The sequence below is a fragment of the Rhinolophus sinicus genome, chromosome 9 (genome assembly GCF_057876585.1).
Source record: "Rhinolophus sinicus isolate RSI-liver-muscle chromosome 9, RSI-T2T, whole genome shotgun sequence".
Lineage (NCBI taxonomy): Eukaryota > Metazoa > Chordata > Mammalia > Chiroptera > Rhinolophidae > Rhinolophus > Rhinolophus sinicus.
This window is the reverse complement of record NC_142509.1, coordinates 8,627,893-8,645,199: the sequence shown is the minus strand read 5'-3', so window position 1 is coordinate 8,645,199 and position 17,307 is coordinate 8,627,893. Positions and strand designations below refer to the sequence as shown.

At 46.7% G+C, this 17,307-nt stretch overlaps 1 protein-coding gene across 7 annotated transcripts in view; it reads left to right on the top strand.

Annotated features, from left to right (window-relative positions):
• Window positions 1-17,307, top strand: part of NTM (neurotrimin) — a 1,007,340-nt gene that overhangs the window by 779,668 nt on the left and 210,365 nt on the right. The window contains exon 1 of one of the 7 annotated variants that reach the window (XM_088800815.1): window positions 10,137-10,256. The exons of 5 other annotated variants lie outside the window; for them this stretch is intronic. In XM_088800815.1, coding sequence (XP_088656941.1) covers window positions 10,249-10,256 — 8 coding nt within the window. In that variant the 5' untranslated portion in view covers window positions 10,137-10,248. Of the gene's footprint in view, window positions 1-10,136; window positions 10,322-17,307 lie in introns of those variants that run through there. One more of the 7 variants, XM_088800816.1, reaches the window with a different exon arrangement.

Below are 17,307 nucleotides of genomic sequence, written 5' to 3'. Positions count from 1 at the left end.
TGCCTCAGCTCATGAGGCACAGCTCATGAGATAAGGATGTATCATACGCTGTGTAAAGTATATATATTTCAATAAAAGAGCCCCCATCAGAGCTATAGAGCAAAGAAATGAATAGGAGATTGAGGAGAATGAAGTTCTGTGAATTCACTCTTGCACCGCTGAAGCAGGCCCCCAGTCTGAGCCCTGCTTGCCTTTCCCTCCAGTCACAGCTTGGTTTTACAGCCTGGCTGATGATTTGTTTTAAATCCCTTTCTTTATTTCTTCCTCTGTTTATATTGCTGTTTTCTTACTGCACATGTCGAACAGCTCTGGCTTTAGAATTGATCAGAGCTAATGACTTCTTCAGATGTACATGAAGTATTTATGACCAAGAAATACTCAGTATGTGTGACCAAGAAGATGTTAGAAAGAACGCCAGATTGTTTCCCTTCTCCCAGGGCTTGGTGGACTGATGAATTCAAAGAAGATAAAAGTGAAGAGAATGGGAGTAAGGAGAGGTAACAACACTCAGCTTTACCTGGCTGAGTTTAGGTCTCCCTGGAAACAATGGACGGAGACCCTTAAGACTCTGGCCAGCGGCTTTTGTTTCCTGCTATAAGTAGGCCGTAAGGTTGTAGAGAAAGTCCCACACAGGGTCTTCTCTGTGGGCAAAAGAGGGCCTACTTACAATGATGAAATGTTTTATCACCCCATATAGAGAACTGAACCTCTGGCCACGTTTAAGATAGATTTTGTGCATCACGTTGGACAAGTCATTTATGTTGATCATTTCCTTTCATTCTTCGTCTGGGAATGGGGTCGGGGTAGGGGGAGCAGTGTTTGTCTATCTGCTTAGGGCTCTGCAAGGATTAATAGCCCGCTTGCCTTTCAGACTCTGCAGAAATGCAGGCCAAGAGCAATGAAAGAGAGCTTAGCATACTTTCCTAGATTGTCCACAGGTGCGGTATCTGCTTTACAGTTTATTTGTCATCTAAACGCCACTGCCACACCTTGATAGAATCTGACTGGGCTAGTATAAGCTGAGCTAAGGTAGAGGAGGCTGGTTAAAAATGGATTTTGTGGTGTGTGTGTAGGTGTAAATATGTACACTAATTATTATTTTTGATGATCTGATATCTGGTATTAATCATAGTGACACCTTTTTCTGCCATCAAAATCTGTCAAATGATCACCTTGATATACTCTTTTGGTTTAACTCTCTCCAGAGTTTGCAGTGCTCACAGGAGACGAGTAGGAAAAAGCCAGTAGTTTTATTCCCATTTTGGAGACAGAGAAGGAGCTTTCCACTCCACGAGCTTAAGGAAGTGCAATTCATCTGAATTACTGAACTTATCTCCATAAGTTGATGGAGATCCCTAAGTGATGGCCTCCATAAGTCGTTCTTTCCAGGACCTCATTTTCTTTGAATATCAAAGCAGAGCCATAGTGTTAATTCCCTGCTCTTAAAACACAAACCACTATCAAGGTGCACGTATAGGAAGTAAAATATAAACCGAAATGCATAAAGCAGTATCAACAGTTGATACCACAGTCTAACGTGGAATACTAAAAAAAAATCCAACTCAGGTATAGGACTCTTAGGGTCAAGAGGGGCGTGATGAAATGTGGAAGATGAGGGACTAGAGGGAAAATGTCCAACTCCATTTATTTAAGAAAAAGGGCTGTGAAATACAGAAAATATAAGTGAAAAGCTGGTTCATTACATGATCCTATTCTGAGCTCTATTTTTGCCATTCCCCCTTTTGACCTATGAAATCCCCTCCTGTTCCGCTCTTAAATTCGACTTCAAAAGCTTTGGTTCTCATTTTATTTTCCTTTCCCGTTGGTAATCTGTGTCCTCACGCAGCCCCATGCCCCTCCATTCCAACTGGCAGACCCGCCCCTTCTGCTCACCCTCTCTCTCTGAAGAGTGTAGACTGACAATGTTGCCAATAGTTTTCGTACATAATAACTTAAGTGCATCACTTTTCTACAAACATGTTATCCTTAGAGTTCAATTCTTCTGCTTCTAGCCTTTGTGCTTGGTAAATATATTCCTTTGACGTGTGTTTTGGAAGATGGTTCAATTTTATGCATGTGCCATTAGTGTCAATTGCACAAAGCAGAAACACAAATTACCTGCATTCTGCAGACATATCTGATAACCTAGACACCATGGGCTGGCATTCACTGCAGCCTCCACCTCTATGCACGAAGCTGAAAGGGGAGCACCGAAACTGCCTATTAATCTGAAATGTAGGGAAAGTGGTGCAGGTGCTGAATTACATGTTTAGGGAAGCTGTGTCCTAGCACCGTGCCTGCTGGGAGCTGTGCGCACTGGGCAGGAGCCTCATTCCGGACAGATGGCTATGTGCCAGGCTCTTTAGGGAGATCTGGGCCTGGGGAGTTTAGGAGCCTGCCGAGGCTTGAGCATTTGTATTAAAGGCAGTCTCTACTGGAGAAGGAGCAGGAGTGTGGTAGACAACAGCAGAGACCAAAGAGGGGCACCTCTTGGTATACGGGTCGCCTGGAGAGGCACGTGCGGGTTTCTCACTGTAATGTTCTGTGAAATTCTCTTCCAACTGGTTTTATTTAGGCAGCTCCATAGTCAGCAAATCAGCCTCCCCTGGGGCTGTTCAAGTCAAATCAACAGGGTTTTCAAGGGAACAAATGTTTATAACAAGGAACCCAAACTCCGCCAATGCCACCTACTGTCAGACTTCCTGGCTTTGTTAAAGGAGCTTAAAGCTGTGCCTCATCTGGCCAGGGGAAAAACAAAAGTCCCCTCTGTAAATGAGCTGATGAGCCTTTCCTTCTCTTGCCTGGAGCTCCCAAGGACCGGTACCAGCAGTGCAGCCTCCGAAAGGGATGGGCTGCCTGGGAGGCCCGAGGGGTCCTGTACAGAACCAGCCCTGTCGAGGTGGCTTCACCTGGGAGCCCCCTGCAGGACTGCGGCCCCGCCTTCGCCAGGGCGGTCCCTCCTCAGTCAGTTTCAGGAGACCCTCACTCAGTGTTTCTCTAAAGATACTTAATCTGCTGAATTTCTCCAGGTTTGGAGCTTGTCACAGTGCTGCTCAGAATTAGATAGATCTCTGATGCCTTGTGACACACACACATGCACGTACACCATCGTCCATCCAATACGAAACACAAAAGAACCAAGAGAATGGGAAAACCTGCCTCTGTGTTCTCCTTCTTCCCACTTAAAAACTGTTCTTCCTCTCCGGCTTTACCATAGGATTGTTTTCTCTCTCTCCTGTGTCCTGTCCTGTCAGCCTTCCTGTTTCTCGCTCTTCACTCTCCTCTTTGCTTCTTTCTGTCTCCTTTCTCTCATTTGCAATGAGGCTGCTCAACTGCCGGAGGGTCAGTGCCGTATATCACTGAGGGATCAGCGTGAGGGCCACATTGACAAGGAAAGCTGTCATCAGATTTTACAGCTTCATATAAAATGCACTGTCCATGACAAGGACAGAGAAGGTGCTGGAAGGGCACAGGATGGTTCGGGGAGAAGCGGGGAGACAGAAGAGAGGCTCTGTATTGGGTGAGGGAAGAGGTAAATCTATGTGCTTTCCACAAAACGTATTCATGGGGACAAAACTGCTGTCTCTTCTAAACCCAAACACGTCTCAGGAAGACTCACTAGGAGACCCATCAATTGACAAAAGCTTCTGTGATCGAGTGTCCGTGGTCCGTTGTGCAGAGCCATGGAGAAAGCTGATCAGAGCTGTCTGAGTGCCCTGGAGTCAAGGGCAGTGTTATGGATGTAACCTAAAGCCATTCTTCCTTGTGAAGCAATAGGGAGCTATCGTGCCACTGGTCCCTCCCATAAACAACGCGGTGTGCACATTCGGTGCGCCCATTAAGAGGTGTCTGCATGCCTGCTGTGGGGCCAGCTGGTATCAACCACCACTGAGGCCCCGCAGTACGGCCCTCGTCCTAAAGGCAGTAACCACCCAAGTGGGCAGGCAAAGCCAGCTGCATGAATCAATTAGAGAGCCATATATGACAGCTCATTATGCGGATTGAAGTTCCTATATGCACAAATCCTTCTGGCAAGTCCCAGTCCTGCCTCCAGGACCCGGCACTCATCCACATGCCCAAGCCAGAAACTAAGAGGCAGAACAGGACCTTGTTGTGGAGAAAGGTCTCCTAGAGAGACCACCAGAGTTCCAGTCCCTACTCTGGAATTTATTAACTATGTGATGTTAGGCAATCGATGTATTAGGCCACACTGTCCTGCCCATAAGGTGGAGATATTTTCGACAACGCCCTCCCAGAGTGGCTGTGTGAATCAATAAGGAAAGTGAAGTGCATAGCACGGTGCCTGGTGCTTGCTGGTGATCAATACACGCCAGCCATCGTGATTGTTGCGCTATAGCCTGCCTTCCCTTCCATACCCCTCCCACCCCTGAAGTTTCAATCCGGGTAAACATCTTTAATCTGTCCCCTCCTCCCCAGTGGCAGGGCTCTGCCCTTCCTCAGGCCACTTAGCCCTGGCTAGGATGGCCCTTGGGGGTGGGCTTGTCACACTCTCTGTGTTTCTCAATCTGCTCTCCTGTGGACAGCACTGATCACTCAGGAAACAGAGCAGAGCATGTTCCTGTCCTGTCTGAAACTCGTACCCAAACATTATATTCCAAGTGCCTCGTGGTAACTCACATGGAAGGCCTTTCATGAAAATGTCTTTTCTCACCTATCCACGTTTTTTACACATCTGCTTCCTACCTCAATCCCCCCAACCACTCTCAGTAATGATTCTCAGGTTGGACACCAGGAAAATCTGTGGAACTTATTTTGAATCCTGGGTGTGAAGTCTTTATTTATAAAATGTATTAAAAAAAAAAATTCCACAAGTGAGTCTGATGTGCATTTCAAGCTGGAAAGCACAAACATTGCCCCAAACACACCCTGACTTTGGCCACACAACATGCAGATACCCTGTCCTGTTCATATTTGTGTACTCAGCTCCTAATGCATTGACTGGTACACAGCAGAGATAGAAAAAAAGGGTGTTTTTTTTTTTTGTTGTTGTTGTTTTTTTGCTGACTGACCGAATAAATAAAGGATACTTTCTCATGATACCTGAGGTAGTTAAACTAAGTTACATCCACCCACAGGATTCAGGGAAGTAGAGAAGTATAGTGTGTGTGTGTGTGTGTGTGTGTGTGTGTGTGTGTGTGTGTGTGTAAGACGTAGAGGTTGGTGTCCAGGGTGGGAGGGATGTGTGAGCTGTTGGCAGAGGAAGGAACACAGCCCACAAGAGGGATAACATCACATTTGTAAGCACCGTACTGCAAGTCCCCGGGGGGCACCCCTTTGCGATGTGGGGGAGTAGGAGACTGAGTGTGAGAGAGGGGATGGCCATCTGTGTGTGTGAGTGAACGTATGTGATGGCAACAGAAATATAAACAGCCAAGATCAAGAGGATCCTGAATCCATCAATTCTGCCAGGAAGAAAATCTGATGGATCGAAATTGTCCTTACAAGAACACTGCAAACAATAGCAGGGAGAGTGTCTCTGCAGCCCAGCTGTGGCCAGTGCCTTAATGGCGAGGTGGTGAGGTACAGGATGGTGACGAGAAACACCGCCTCAGTTCTTCCTTACGGGAGTCGAGGGTGGCTCTTTCTTTTTTTTCTCTTCCATCACCCCTTTCTTTCCTGTGATAGATGGGGACCCAGCTGTTTGTGGTATGCAGAGGCTGACAAAATGAGACGATCAGATTGGAAATCAAAGCTCTCACCATTGCTGGCAATGTGCCTGGACTTCACAGCTACCTCCCATGGAGGGGACAAGAGAAGGGGGAGGAAGCAGCTGCTGTCATTTGTCCCCTAGGAATTGTTTTGGGTTTCACTTTTATTTTTCCCAAGAGGAGAGGAGCTGGAGAGGGTAGCCAAGGCAGCAAAAGAAAGACACGAAAAAACTGGGTGAGGATTGGAATGCACACGGAGAGATGCAGATGCCCCAGGGGAGAGGGAAGCAATAGGCAGAGGAAAGAAGCTTTGGGAACATGCCTTTTTTCTGCTTTCTGCTGGTCTCAACCTTGAATCCTGTTTCTTTGCCCGCTGCTGCTCCTTTTTTCTCAGAGGTCCTCTCTGTGATCCATAAACCTGGCTTCACTTACAGGATGCTTTGGAAATGCTTCATTCCTCTGCTCCTTTGACAGGTTGAGAAACTGAGGCACAGCACACTCGGGGCACTTTAATGCACTCTTTTTTTTTTGGTCCCACGCTCAGTCTTTTGTCCTGAGAGTTCCAGGAAGTGTCCCCCATCCACCTTACAGGACGAGGAGTTGCTTCATTTCTTTGCGTTTTGGCCCCTCTCCCAGGACGCCTCCTCCTACTGCCCCGCAGGTCCTGAGCTTGGGTCTGACGGGTTCACTCTGCCCTCTGCTGGATCCAAAGGTGGAGAATAAGGCAGGAAAGGGGGCTTGTTCCAGCAAACGTACCCTGGCACACTTCCCAGGAAAGTCTTTGGTTAAAGCAACCCAAACCCTAAATGAATACAGCTCAATATGTGTGTGATGTATGAATATACTGATAAGCTGGTCAGAGCGTGTTTCTAAATAGACCTATTACATGAGTGGCAATAAATACTACCATCCCTCCTCTCTCAGTGCATAGAGAAGGATCTCTGGTGTAGCATCCCAGGGCCCTGCAGACGGAGTCCTGGCAGTTCTGCCCTGACTGATGGGACGTCCTGAGCGCCTTCTAACACAGGTCCCCCGTGACCTCCTCATCACCCCGTCCTGCCCTCTGCCCACTGTTGTAATGACTTTCGGTTTTGTTTTACAACCTGCAGTCTGCTCCCTGTCCCGGTCAACAGTATCTATTTTTTCTGCTGTTGCTTGCTGCCTTGGATGCATTTATGGGCATTGATTCCCTCCACTGGTTCCCCAAAGAGGTTCTTTTCTTGAGCCAGAGCGTTGTTCCAGCGGATTACAGTGTCTGCCACTCTGCACTCCAATTTATTGCCATCCTGGGTTTTATTCTCTCCTACACTTGCAGCCAAGCCTCATTCATTTCGCTTTCTGGGGCAAGCAGAATGGAAGAAGTTGCTATTAATAGGAGAAAGGATGACATGCCAGCAGGCTTAGTGATGTCTAGTTTATGGTATGCAAGTTCCAGAGCCTGGCTCTGGCCTTAGAGCCACCCTTCTTCCTCCAAGGGACAGAACCACGCAGGAGTCTCACATCGGAACTGACCCTCTGGCAGTTTTACACTCTTCAGGCTTTTGTGGACAAACGACATTCTTATATTTGGGCAAGTTCACCTGGATGTCCTCCACTTTCCCCTGCGTGTGACCATCCGTTTGCATTTGAGAGAATGCTGGACAGGGTTGTAGATAAGGTCTCAGGGCAGAGGGATGGGTGAGAGGGAAACAGAGAGGAAGAGCCCAGGGCAAGTGACACAGCAGGTCCTCTTAGGATGGTTTGTTTTTCAGGTTCCCCAGACATTAAGGTATGCGATCTGATGAAAGAGCCACTCTATAGGTTTTATTTACTTTGGTAAACATATCTACTAATCATTTATCACAAATCAAATAGTAGAGCAATTTGTAAACAATGCTCTACAGATAATAACTGTCTTTCAAACCTGCACACAGAATATTACATTGTAACTGTTGCTGGTCCTGCTGCTTCTGTCAACAGCAGAATTTAGACGCTATTCAGGGAAAGCAGAGGGTCAAGTGTCAGAGGCTTTTTCCAGGGACCTTCCTCAGCTCATTGTGGACCAGCCCAGGCTATTATATAGTTTTACGTCCGCTTCATACAGGAATAGGAGCCACAAACAATCTTCTAGTGGGTTATAGTTGTGGGTGTAGGAGTTTACCCAACCGAATTGACTTTCCAGGAGATCACACACATACTGATAGCTGGTAAGGTCAGAAATCAGTGGACAGAGCTGGGACTTTTCTTTCAGATTGAATGATATTAGTGGGAAGAGAAGGTTTTTATTTGCAAAGACTTCTTTTTACGATATGCTCCTGAGAAAGTACAATATGCAAAAGCAGCATGGTGGGGGGCGGTCGGAGGATAGAATCTTTTTTGCCATATATTCTAGAAGACATGCTTGCAGTTGGTCATACAGGGACTTGGTATCCAACGATTTGCATTTCTGGAAAGAACGATATTGTATAATGCATACAACAGTGTAAGAAGTATTGCTGCTATTGGGCCTCTAATGACAGTTTTACTACCAACTTAGAGGTTGTTTTCCAGCCTCTTGCACATGTATTGATCCAGAATGTTTGACTTTACCTCTAGTAAGATAACAAAGGGGTAGCAGACAGAGCCCAGAACCTGAGTCCTCAGTCTATATGCCAGAACTCTGGGAAACTTGTCTCAAACACTTAGAACTTCTGGGTTCCCATTCTCAATTTTAAGACAGAAACACTCTATTTTAAGATGAAGTTCCAAACTACAGACCTTATGTGGGTTTTCTGCGCCTACGTAGAAGTGAATCAATCTGCAGCTTCCTGTCTGCTCTGCTTTAAAGTCATTGAATGAAAGACTTGGGAGGAAATGCAAACTGGATTTTTGCTGCTAATGCCCTTGGTCTTCTGCAACACACATACAGAATCGTAGTCTCCCTGCGCCACTCATTTCACTCCAATTAGGGTTTGCACCACTGTATCAGAAAGACAAGGAAGAAGAATACAAAGGTTTGGAGGTGGCACAAGCTGAGGCCTCCTCACGGGAAAACAGTCTCTGCTCTGGGCACACTTCTCCCACCCCGTCCGTCCTCTACTCTCTTTCCTTTTCCTTACGGCTTCCTTTGTCTGAACTTCCTGGCACAATTTGACTCCGGCTTTTTATTAAGAATAATCTTAGCTCCTGCAGATAACTATAGTGACATCCGCTTTCTTTTTGGGTGTTGTGCTGATCATTGAATATTTTAAACAGGTTTTGATGAAGCTGAAACTGCCAAAGGACATCCTTTTCTTAATTACAAGAACCCAATTCCAGAGACTGTCAGGGCTTTGGGAGTAGGAGATTTGTTTTAAAACTAAATACTCCCAGGAGAAAGGAGGCCAGAGATGACCAGTAATAGGAGATCATCTTGGCAGACAGGACCACTTGCATCTATATATCAACTGATTAGTGGGATAGGGGAAAGAAACAAAGCCTCAAAAATGAGAACAGGTTAGCTTTGTTAGGGAGATGCTGGGCAATACCTTATCAATCTTATAAAGTCACAAGATTAAGGAGAGTGGAATGTGTCTCCTAAATCGAAGGAAGGGGAGGATGCTACATTTTTACCCCTCTGGCTTTTTCTGTAATTCTCTTGATAATTACAATGAAAGGAGCTAATTTTACTCTATGCATTTAAATTCTAATTAATATTATTTGATTCTTCTGTGTCTTGCTGAGGTGAAATAAAGCATGCTCTTTTGCTCTTATATCCCTCTTTCTCTCAAGAATTTGCATAAAAAGTGAAGGCATGTTTGCATTTATTGTATTTTAGTAATTGGCATTCTTGCCTTCATAATTCTACTCCACTTTTCTATTCTAACCTCCTAACCTTTCTTCTCTCCGTTCACCTTGGCAAAGAGAGGAACAATTAAGGTTTGAAGGGACCACTGCCCATCAGAGAATAGGGCAGTTGTTATGGAGGCGCAGGCAGCAGACCTGGGAACTCCTGCAGAGCTGGGGGTCAGTCAGAAATCACTTTGTCTTGTACTGATGAGGAAACTGAGGGTCATGGAGGTGAAATGACTTGCCCATGATCATACATTTTATTGTCCTAGGTCTGGGGTTAGCGATTTGTCTCTGCCTCCAGCTTTGTTTCGATGATTCCACAAAATATAATTATGTGTGAAAGGATTTTACAGGCTGTCATGCACAAGGAATGTTTGAGCCATTATTTTTCTGGTTAATTAGCAAAAATACTCTTATAAAAATCTCTGCTGCAATGCTCCCTTTTCATTTTGCAAGCTTTTGTGGAGCAGGAATCGTGGCTTGGTGTCTTTCAGTAGTATGGCTCACCCATGCTACATGTGCAGGCATGTCAGGATCCTGGCATCCTGGCATGAGTAACCATGGAGAACAGTGGGGGAGATTCCAGTTTGGTTTGTGCCCGAGGCCAGCTATTATCTCAGAGACACCTGGTTTAGGATAGATGCCTGCTGCAGTGTGCCTGCACTGCAAGCAACAGAGATATTTACTTACTGTCAGTGATAATGGAGTAGGTGCCATGGTAGGCACAATTCTCGTGGGTCAAAAATATGGATAAAGAAAATACACCAGCTCCCACCGTCACGATTGCCATATGGCCCAGTAAGTAGGTGATGCGATGGAGGTATACAAAGTGCTGTGGAGTGGTGGACGTCACTGCAGATGTGGTAAGGCAGAGGGAACCTTGAGAAGGAAGGTGCATGAGGGTGAGAAAATGGGAAGAGGTGCTTTAGACAGAGGGGGCAGAGTGTGAACTGGCGGGGAGGCATGGAGAGTGTGCCACATTGTGAAAACTGCCTGTGATTCTGACTGTGATACGGCCCCTGTGCAACGGAATGGGGTTAAATGAGGCTAGGGGCATTCTAGTGTGTTATTCTGGAATGTCTGAGCTTCATACTGAACGCTGTGGGAGCCACTGAAGGGCTTTGAACAAATAAGTCTCAAACATATTTTCTAGAAATGCCCTTCCAGCAGCGAGAGGGGTGACTATAAGGGTTAAATGTAGAGGCAAGAGGCCAGTTGGAGGGGCTAGTGCGGAGACCATTCAGAGGATGCGAGATTGGATTCTCCGACCCACCCCCAGTGCCTGGTGTTCAGAAGGTGGTCCATTTGAAAGAGATTTGGGAACAATTAGAGCTTGTTGAATGAACAAGACCAGGAGTAATTTGTGCAGAGAAAGAACTCGCTCTCCTGCAACCCAGCTAGAATCCCTTCCTACAGAAACCGGTTAATAGAGAACATCACCAAAGGCACCGAGCGTTTCTGTAGAGGACTTAGACAATGATTCGCCGATCGTTGGTTGAAGGAAATTATTTGAGGAGTGGCTGATGCAGCTCCAGCACTAACAGGCCCGATTCCCCCGGCTGACATTTTGCCTCTGCCCACCCACTGCCTCCCCCTCCATCTCTTCCCTCACCCATCCTTGCCCCCCAGGGACTTGGCTGCTCTTTCTGCACGCATGGCGATGTGGACCAGAGGAAAGGGTTAAACCCGAGCCACTTCCTTTCTGTGTCTGTACAGTGTTTGCCAGTGAATTGCCTGCACAGGTCCCCTGCTTTCTTTCATTTAAATAGCTGTTATCGTCTTTGTATCATAAGCTTCTAAAATGTAGAGTAAAGAATATGTTTTGTTCTGAAGAATGAGCACTGCATCTCCACAGGCAGAGGGGCACAATAAATAAATGTTTGATGTTGAGCATAGTGATGTGGGCATGTATTTAGTTACTTGGAAAATAATACTGAAGAGAGGGGACAACAGTATTTGTACACAGATTTGTAAACTTTAACACCTCCCTGTTCTGTAGAGTCCTTTATACTCTTCCCCTAAATACTTACTTTGACTCTCATGACAACCACAAGAACTGAGTGGGCAGATACTTTTGCCCCCATATGACACATATGAAAACTAAGACACAGAAAGTCTAGGGACTCAGGGTTGTCATAGCAGATGAGGTAATAAAACAAAAACCCAACTAGCTCCACTCCATGGAAATCAGGCCAAAACCTCTGGGCATGGGTTGCTGCTTCTCTTAAATATGAACACACAAGCTGAGGTTATATCAGATAAAATATACTAATGTATAGCAACTTCCAGATGGCAGAGCTCTTGTTAAAATCTGAGTAACATCCGGTGCATTATCAAGCTTTCAGGACATTCATTACAAAATCTCTCGTAGAATCCACTGACCCCAGAAAACACTATTATTTTTCTCAGGTTAAGGAATCAGGAGATGCAGCTTCGCATCCAGAGTCCTTCTTGACCTAAACAGATACACAGTCATCGGCTTATAGATTAAATAGCCACATAGACTTCACTTCTCTAGGCTCCTTATCTGTGTAGGTTTGTAGATCATGTCTGAGATCCTCCCAAGCACCAGATTTATACTCAATTTTAGAGTTCTCAGCAAATATACCACTTCTACAAGACTCTCCCTGTCCACTTCGATTAGGGTTCCTCAGCACCCATCTATTTCCTGTACAACACCCCATATTATCCTGTCATAAGAGCCCCCACATGTCATTACAAATCTGTCTTCCTTTGCCTCTTCTGCATGAGCAGAATGCCTGTCTGCACCTATCTTTTTTGCCTCTGTATTGCATTGTTTAAGTCTTAATACAATACATGGCTCATGGTAGGTGCTCAAAAACATTTGTCAAATGAATGAATACTTCAATAACCTCACTTTATACACCTCAGTTCGTTACTATCTTTTGCGATAACAACTAGAAGCAAAGTGCAAACCATGAGAAGGAGGAGGGTCGGCCTGCTGATAGGACCCTTGTCAGTGGCAAGATGACTAAAGGCGCCTGGAGAATGGGCAGGAGTCCTGGGCGCCACAGCTGTGCCTTAGGACGCTCCCTCCTGCCGGCCCTGCTTAAGTCGATCGTGTAAGAGAACAGGTGTTGAGGTACCTGTGGTATGAATAAGACCCACCGTATTCGGGAAGGGAAACCCATCCTGGGGAGGGGACACTTCAGCATTTACACTGTTCCTGGCAGTGACTGGCTTCCCACCCCATAACCGTCTCTCTCCTACATTGCTCTCCAATGTGATTGTCATCATGCCATTCGGCCACCCACCCCCTTAAGCAGCAGGCCCCTGCTGCAGATGAGAGCAAACCCCTCAGCGTGGCATTCTGAGGCCTCTCTCCGGAGGCTGACCACAGCCTTCCTTCTTCTGCTGTCTCCCTCTGCATCTCCAGAGTCCCTACCTCTGTCACACCAGACCCTAAACATATAAACATATATCCCGTACCCATATCCATGTATTTGGACACCATTTCCTTCCTATGGAGAACACAACCTCACCTTTTCTTTATTCATGCAGATATATTTTTCATTTAACATGAGCTCAGGGTTCACTCCCTCCATAAGATTTCCAATCCATATGCTCTTCCCCCCAACACACACCAAACTCCTGAAATCCTCGCAAGGTGTCTCTTTGAGGACTCACACCTGGCCAGATTGCATTGCCCTTGGTGTCAGTCTCCCTAGATGTCCCCTCTTCTCTCTGCTCTTCTTGGCCTCAGGCTCTACTCAGCCCTGTCTCCTCTCTCCCCAAACCCGGGCCACCCACTCTGCCCCTCTGCCCAAAGCCTAACTGTGGAGCAGTGGCCATCTCTCTGGCATCTGCTCTTTGCAGCCTCCAAAGCACCTCATGCTCCCTTCTTTAAGAGTTTTCCCTTTTAATCAACAAAACATTTGTGAGAATTACAAATAGGACTGTTCTTAGTGCCAGAGTCCCAAAGCTGGCCCTGGAATTTGAATTTGTGTGAAAGTGACTTATTAAGGAGGTGCCCCCTAGGGAAACCACAGAAGGAGCAGGGGATGCAAGGCAGGGGGGCTCCATTTCAGGCAAACAGCCGTGAGGGTGGCTTTGGCCTGCCTGAGGTGAAACCCAGGCAGGGACAGAGAGCGGGCTTCCACGCTGCCACACAGCGTGCTGCCTGCTGCCCCCAGGGGCCACTCCCGGCTCTCCTTGAGTGGGCGAAGGGGCTCCTGCAGCCTAAATGCAGACCTCCAAAGAGAGTGGCAGTTAGAAGCAGAACCTTACAGGAAGCTGGGGAGTGGCACAAATTATAAAAGGGACCTGGGGGAACTGGAATGACGTTGACAACTACAATGTCCTGCACAGGTGGGGACATTACTACAGATCAAAGACCCAGAGATGCAGGCCCGGCTTCCAGCCCCCTTTCAGAGTGGGTTCTCCGGCTCCTTGCATATCCCTTATCTGTAGTCCTGGTCTAACGTGAATCCTGGGACTTTTACTTTCAGGGCTTTGGTCAACGATTGAGGCAGAGCAATAGGTGCACACCTCCCTTAGGGGAATACACCTATGTGACTTTTTTCTAAATCTTTCCTTCTGGCCTAGCACAGATACTTTTAGCACTTTCCAGTACTTAGTCCATGAGACAGAGGCAGTTGGCTAGGAGTGCCAGTTGGCCGTCCTCTCCTTGTGTCATGGGCCCCTCCCTGCGGCTACTCCCTGGAGCCAACTTCCATTTTATTTTATTTTACTTATTATTTTATTTATTATTATTATTATTATTTTACTTTTTGGGGGGAATATTGAGGGACAGTGTGTTTCTCCAGGGCCCATGAGCTCCAAGTCATTGTCCTTCAATCTAGTTGTGGAGGGCGCAGCTCAGCTCCAAGTCCAGTCGCCGTTTTCAATCTTCCATTTTATGATGGAGAAGGTGAAGGAAGGTGCGAGGACTGAAGCTGCTCAGCAGCTGCCTTTAACAACTAACTGGTTTTAGACATCTGGGCGCTCCTCTGAGATGGAGTTCTTCAAACAACTGGTTGTCACATCTGACAGAAAATATGCAAAAGATAAGGCCTTCCTCCTTGGGACTGAAGAAGGCCTCGTTTTGAAGGCATTTCCTCCCCCTGGGAGCATTCATCTTTCTGGGGGATACATCCTGCCCCCTAAGGTATCACATCCCATAGATTAACTATCTGGAGAGAGGTACAATTACCTCTTTTACACTTAATTATTCTTCCATTTCCTTGTCAGAGTGAGCGCTGCTTTTCCGGACCCTGGGGACCCTTTCTCACGGGGTCAGCAGAGGATGCACAAACGGAGGGGGAGCGTTGCAGCTGCTCCAGTGTGCATCTCTACGTCGGTTCTGTTCTCCTGTCACTTTGTGTCCACCTCTCAGGTGGTAGAAATGGCACTTTTTAACTGTGCAGCCACTCTCCTGGGAGGGAGTCAGACTGCTTCCCACTGTCCCTAACTTCCACCTGGGCCCCGGGCAATCATTTTAGACACAGTGGCACCACCGAGGTGAAATAATGTGTGACTAAGGTCATAGCGAGAAAACGAGGAAGGCCCCTGCTAACCCAGGAGCCCTGTTTGTCATTTTGGAATTCTAGCTGAATCAGCCTGCTCTTCCTTCCGAGGTTCTGTGGAGTTTGATGTAGCAGACTGCCTCCTCCTAGGAAAGGAAAGCAAGCAAAACAGGTATGGCCTTGAGCTGGATTGCTTGCATTTGACCCTTCCCTCCCCCAGTACAGGGCCATATTTGTTGTCATGCAGGGTCTCTGGTCCTGCTCCCGCTCTCGGCAGGTGGACACAAAGTATGGTGAGGCCCAAAAGGAACACGCATGGAGCCATGGATAGGGGGTTCATACCTCTATATTCTCACTGGTGGCTGGGTTGGAGACACAGGAAGCAGGAGCCACACATGATCCACAATCCTCCATCCGCTTCTCTGCCAACCAACCAACTTGCCAGCGTAGCCACGGCAGTTATATTAGTGGCTAATGGCTAACCGGTTACAGCTGATGGCCATCTAATAACTGAGCTGGCACCTTTCCACGTGAGGCCGAGAGCCTGGGAACTGCTAGCTGGGACTCCGTCCCTACACTTGTACAGTCTCTGGGGTGAGAACCAGGTAGAAAAGCAGTCTGTCTGCTGACCAGTCAGAACAGCCTGGGTGTCTAGATTCACACTCGCCATCTGTAAGTAAAATGTCAGCTCTGATTGGTCTAGGTAATGGTTTTGGTCTCCTAAGCCATGTGGCTCTCCCCATATTGGTGGTGTTTAAGTCCTAAATATAGGCAGTCCTTTAGAGATGATAGAAGGGATCTAGGCCTGGGGGAGGAATTTAGTGTTTTTCAACAAGGAGTTAGAGTTGGAACTAGCGCCAGAGATGGGGCCTGAAGTGACACACATGTTGACTTCTCGTGAGGCTGAGTCCTATGCACAAGGCCTACCAGCCTGCTACAGTTTCCGTAGACATTTGTGGCCCTGGCTGGGGAGCAGCAGGGTACTTCCAGACCTCTTTGCAGCATGGCACAATATACCTAATGTGTACCCCCATCCCAGTTTACCTGAGAGAGTCCTGGTTTTCCAAGTGTAATTGTAAAAAGTGCCTGCGTTAGACAACAATTAGTAGTGTCCCCCCACTACTGTCCTGCCAGTTTGGGTCTAACTTTTCCAGGTGAATCCCCATCTCAGGTCTGCACGTGAAACCACATTACATGGTCTAGCTGGTGAGGATAGGATCCTCAGGACACACACACACACAAAAAAAAAAAAAAAAAAAAAAAGAAGGAAGAAAAAGAGATTGGAGACAGACTTTTGTTGGAATCCCATTTCTTCTTCCCAGCCCCATCCCTGCTAGGGAGAGTCATTCCCTGGAGAAGAAAGACACACATTTTTGTGCCTTTTATAACCATCAGTCGTATTTTAAGGTAGTCATTGGAGAGGTCTTCATTTTGGTTCTCTGGTCCTTCTTTTCTTCAGGATAAAGTGAAACATCTTTTACATGGCATATTGTAGAACCCGAAATTGTCAAAGTTTCTGCAGGGAAAAGATGGCACACTGAAACGCACAATTTGAAGAGAGTATAATAAAGTAGATGTTTACAGAGGTGCAGTCAAAGTGCAGCAGAACCTCGGGGGTAGTCAGGACCTGGGCCAGCAGAGGAGGACGTCATGACCACCTCTCGGCCCGAAGGGGTAAAAGGAGGGAGTCACAGCTCCCACCACAGAGACAGGGCCCCTGGCCAGCAACTGTGATCTTTGATGGAGGGATAGAGGCAGCCTGTGGCAGCCCTTCTCCTACCTCCTGTGCCCCATGTTCTGCCACGGCTGCCCTTCCTTTCAGCTGCACCCAACGGGAAGCTCGAGGACTGGGAGCCTGTTGATGTGACCCATGCTGCTCAATCTGCAGTGGATTGGGGGACACACAAATAGCAGTGTATTCACTCACTGGCCTCAGCTGTTATAACTCTTCTCTTCTACTAAATCTGACACTCCGCACAGACCAAATTTCCATCTTTCTGCAAACTTGCCAGTAATTTGTCGCAGCTCCATGGTGCTTTGCATACGCTCTGCCCTCTACAGAAGTACCATGCCCTGTGCTCTTCTGTTTGGCAAGCTCCTGCCAACCTCAATGGCCGTCTTAACTTGCACAAGATCCAAATTGCCCTGAAAGTAACCTCCGAACCACCTTGAAAATAAGACCTAGCCGGACTATCAACTCTAATGCATCTTTTGGCACAAAATTTAATATAACCCCTGGTCTTATTTTACTATAAGACCGGGTATAATATGATATAATATAATATAATATAATATAATATAATATAATATAATATAATATAATATAATATAATATAATATAATATAATGTGATATAATATATA